The sequence below is a fragment of the Lontra canadensis genome, unplaced genomic scaffold (genome assembly GCF_010015895.1).
Source record: "Lontra canadensis isolate GAN:19392208 unplaced genomic scaffold, GSC_riverotter_1.0 scaffold206, whole genome shotgun sequence".
In the NCBI taxonomy this organism is placed as follows: Eukaryota; Metazoa; Chordata; class Mammalia; order Carnivora; family Mustelidae; genus Lontra; species Lontra canadensis.
The window spans coordinates 1,515,680-1,518,238 of record NW_022631200.1 but is presented as its reverse complement, the minus strand read 5'-3'; the positions used below and the strand labels follow the sequence as shown (position 1 = coordinate 1,518,238).

At 62.7% G+C, this 2,559-nt stretch overlaps 1 protein-coding gene across 1 annotated transcript in view; it reads right to left on the bottom strand.

Annotated features, from left to right (window-relative positions):
• RPS9 (ribosomal protein S9) overlaps positions 1 to 1,226 on the bottom strand; it is a 6,116-nt gene extending 4,890 nt beyond the window's left edge. Inside the window, exons 1-3 of the mRNA XM_032848703.1 lie at positions 1,192 to 1,226; positions 906 to 1,021; positions 672 to 794 (exon numbers count right to left, since the gene is read on the bottom strand). Coding sequence (XP_032704594.1) covers positions 672 to 794; positions 906 to 1,002 — 220 coding nt within the window. The 5' untranslated portion in view covers positions 1,003 to 1,021; positions 1,192 to 1,226. The remainder of the gene's footprint in view (positions 1 to 671; positions 795 to 905; positions 1,022 to 1,191) is intronic.
• Positions 1,227 to 2,559: the final 1,333 nt, after the last annotated feature.

Genomic DNA, 2,559 nt, shown 5'->3' with positions numbered 1-2,559 from the left:
CTTTGGCGGTGACGCCTAGGTTGGCCACTTCGCACCGGTCCTGATGCGGTTGGTGCCGCGCAGGCCTCGGTGGCTTAGTGGGCTGAGCCTCTGCCTTCGGCTCAAGTCATGATCTACAGAGTCCCAGGATCCAGCCCCGCACTGGGCTCTGCTCAGCGGGGAGCCTGCCCCCCACATCTGCCAAATAAACACACAAAGTCCAAAAAACAAAACCAAACCGTCCAACATGAGCGACCACCCATGCTCAGCCGTGAGGGCTCCCCATCAGGACGCTGACCAGGCGCGGGACTCCCAGCCCCTCCCGCTTTCCACCACCAACCAAGGCTGCCCAAGCCCGGGCGCAGAGCGGCATCAGGACCGGTGCGAAGTGGCCAACCTAGGCGTCACCGCCAAAGCAGCGGTGGCGCGTGTGCACTGTGCCCCCACGTGAGCGTCTACAAACAAGGCACCCCTTCCGCACCTGGGGTCATCGGGGGGTCCCTCCCGGTCCCGTTCCCCAGGCTCCCGAGCACCGCAGCCCACCCCCACAGCGGGTTCGCGGCCGCCGACCCACCGCAGTGAGGGGCCCGGAGACGCTAACCCCGGGGGCTGTGCAGCGCACCCAGTGACGCGCGAGGGCTTTAGAGCCGGCAGCCGCGGAGCTGGCATGTGTCTCTCACACACACACTCACCCTCAAACAGGCGCCGCGGGTCCTTCTCGTCCAGCGTCAGCAGCTCCCGCGCGGCCTTGCGGATCTTGGCCAGGGTGAACTTGACCCTCCACACCTCACGTTTGTTCCGGAGCCCGTACTCGCCTGCCGAGAGACGGCGCTGCTAGCGGGGTCGCGCCCCGGGGCCCACGCGGCACCCGGGCGGCCCCGCCCCGCCCCCGTCCCGGAAGCGGAAACCCGGTCCCGGCCGCTCACCGATCAGCTTCAGCTCTTGGTCGAGCCGCGACTTCTCAAAGGGCCTCCGAGGGGTCACGTAGGTCTTGCGACAAACCCAGCTCCGGGCCACCGGCATGTTGGCTGCGTGCGCGCGCCTGCGCGGGGGACAAGCCGGGCGCGTGAGGAGCCGCCTCCGTGGCCCACACCGCCGCGGGGCAGTCCCGTCCCGCCCCCTCCCAGCTCGTCAGCGTACTCATCTAAGGTCGGGGGGTCCGCACGACCTCGCTACCCACACCCTGAGGAGAGCGCAGCACACCACACTCGCCCTTACCGTAGCCTCCACGCTCTGGGAAAGAGGAGCACGCGGTCCCCGGCCACGCTTTTATAGAAACGACGCGGCCTGGTGACGTCAGCGCGCACGCCGCAGGCCTGCACCAATCAGAAGGGGAAGCATTCGAGACGACAGGTCGGGCCAGAGCGGCGAGCTGAGCTGGAAGACCGTGGCCCCGTCGGGCGCACGCGCGCTAGGAAGAGGGGGGACGTCTCCGCCACTGTCCTGCTAGGGGTCGTGTGAGTCGCGACGTAATGGTCCCCTTCTCTGGGCAGCAGCCGCACCCGCTCCGTGGAACCCCCCGCCCCCGGCGACACTCCCAGGGCTGGAGCCTGGAACCTTCCAGGAGAGGTCCGGTCAGTTCCCGACTCCCGAGGTCGCCGCTCTCAACGTCCCGTGGCCGCACACCTGTCTGGGCAGCCCGCGCAGAGGACGCCTGGGTGTCCTGCGCCGCGCCGTCGCGTCCCCGCGGGGTTGCAGTCCTGCCCCCCACCATCCCGACACCGGGAATCGGGCCTCACCCGGAGCAGCTCGCCTGGTGCCCGCCTGGCGCCCGCCGCCCCCACTTTGGGGAAGTCGCCCTCCCGCCCCGCGGGCCTCCTTCATTCACTCCAAACCGCGGCTTGTATTTTGGGATTTCCTTTGGGTTTGCGGAACGGGGGAGATGTTCTGAAACCTCTTGCTATCAGTTCACCAACAGCTTGGCGCTGTTTATCGCCTGCAGCAACTTACAGTTTCTTGACCTCCTTTCTGGACATCTGGTCCTCACACAGGCTCTGGGATGGCGGGCGCACCTTGGAGACACTGGGGGCTTAATTCCAGACCACCAAGAAAGCACGTAGTAAAGCAAGTCAAGGGACTTTTGGTTTCCCAGAGCATCTGAAAGTTCTATTCACGTTACAGGGTGGTCTATTACGTGCGCAACAGCATGTCTAAAAAACCCACAATGCACACAGCTCAATTTTAAAAATACTCTATGGGTAACAAGTGCTGACCATCATCTGAGCTTTCAGGGTGGTAATCTTTCTGCTGCTGGAGAGGCTTGCTGTTAGGGGTTAATTGGACACATAGGTCCTCAGGGTCAGGGTCCCCAACAAGAAAACACAGAGCCAGGACAGCTGAGAAAAAAAACCGCACTAGCATCCTGTTTCACAGCTTAGACAAAACCATGATAGCATTCTGACTAGCAGCTTCTGCAGAAGCGACTTTTGCAAAACATCCCGAAATAAAACAATTAACCGTAAAACATTGGTCATCATCACGAGTTGAGGCACTTAGTCTCCAGATCAGCCCTAAAGACCCATCAGCAAGCAAACAATAACCCAACAGGTAAATGAGTGCATGATCAAAACCCTGATTGGG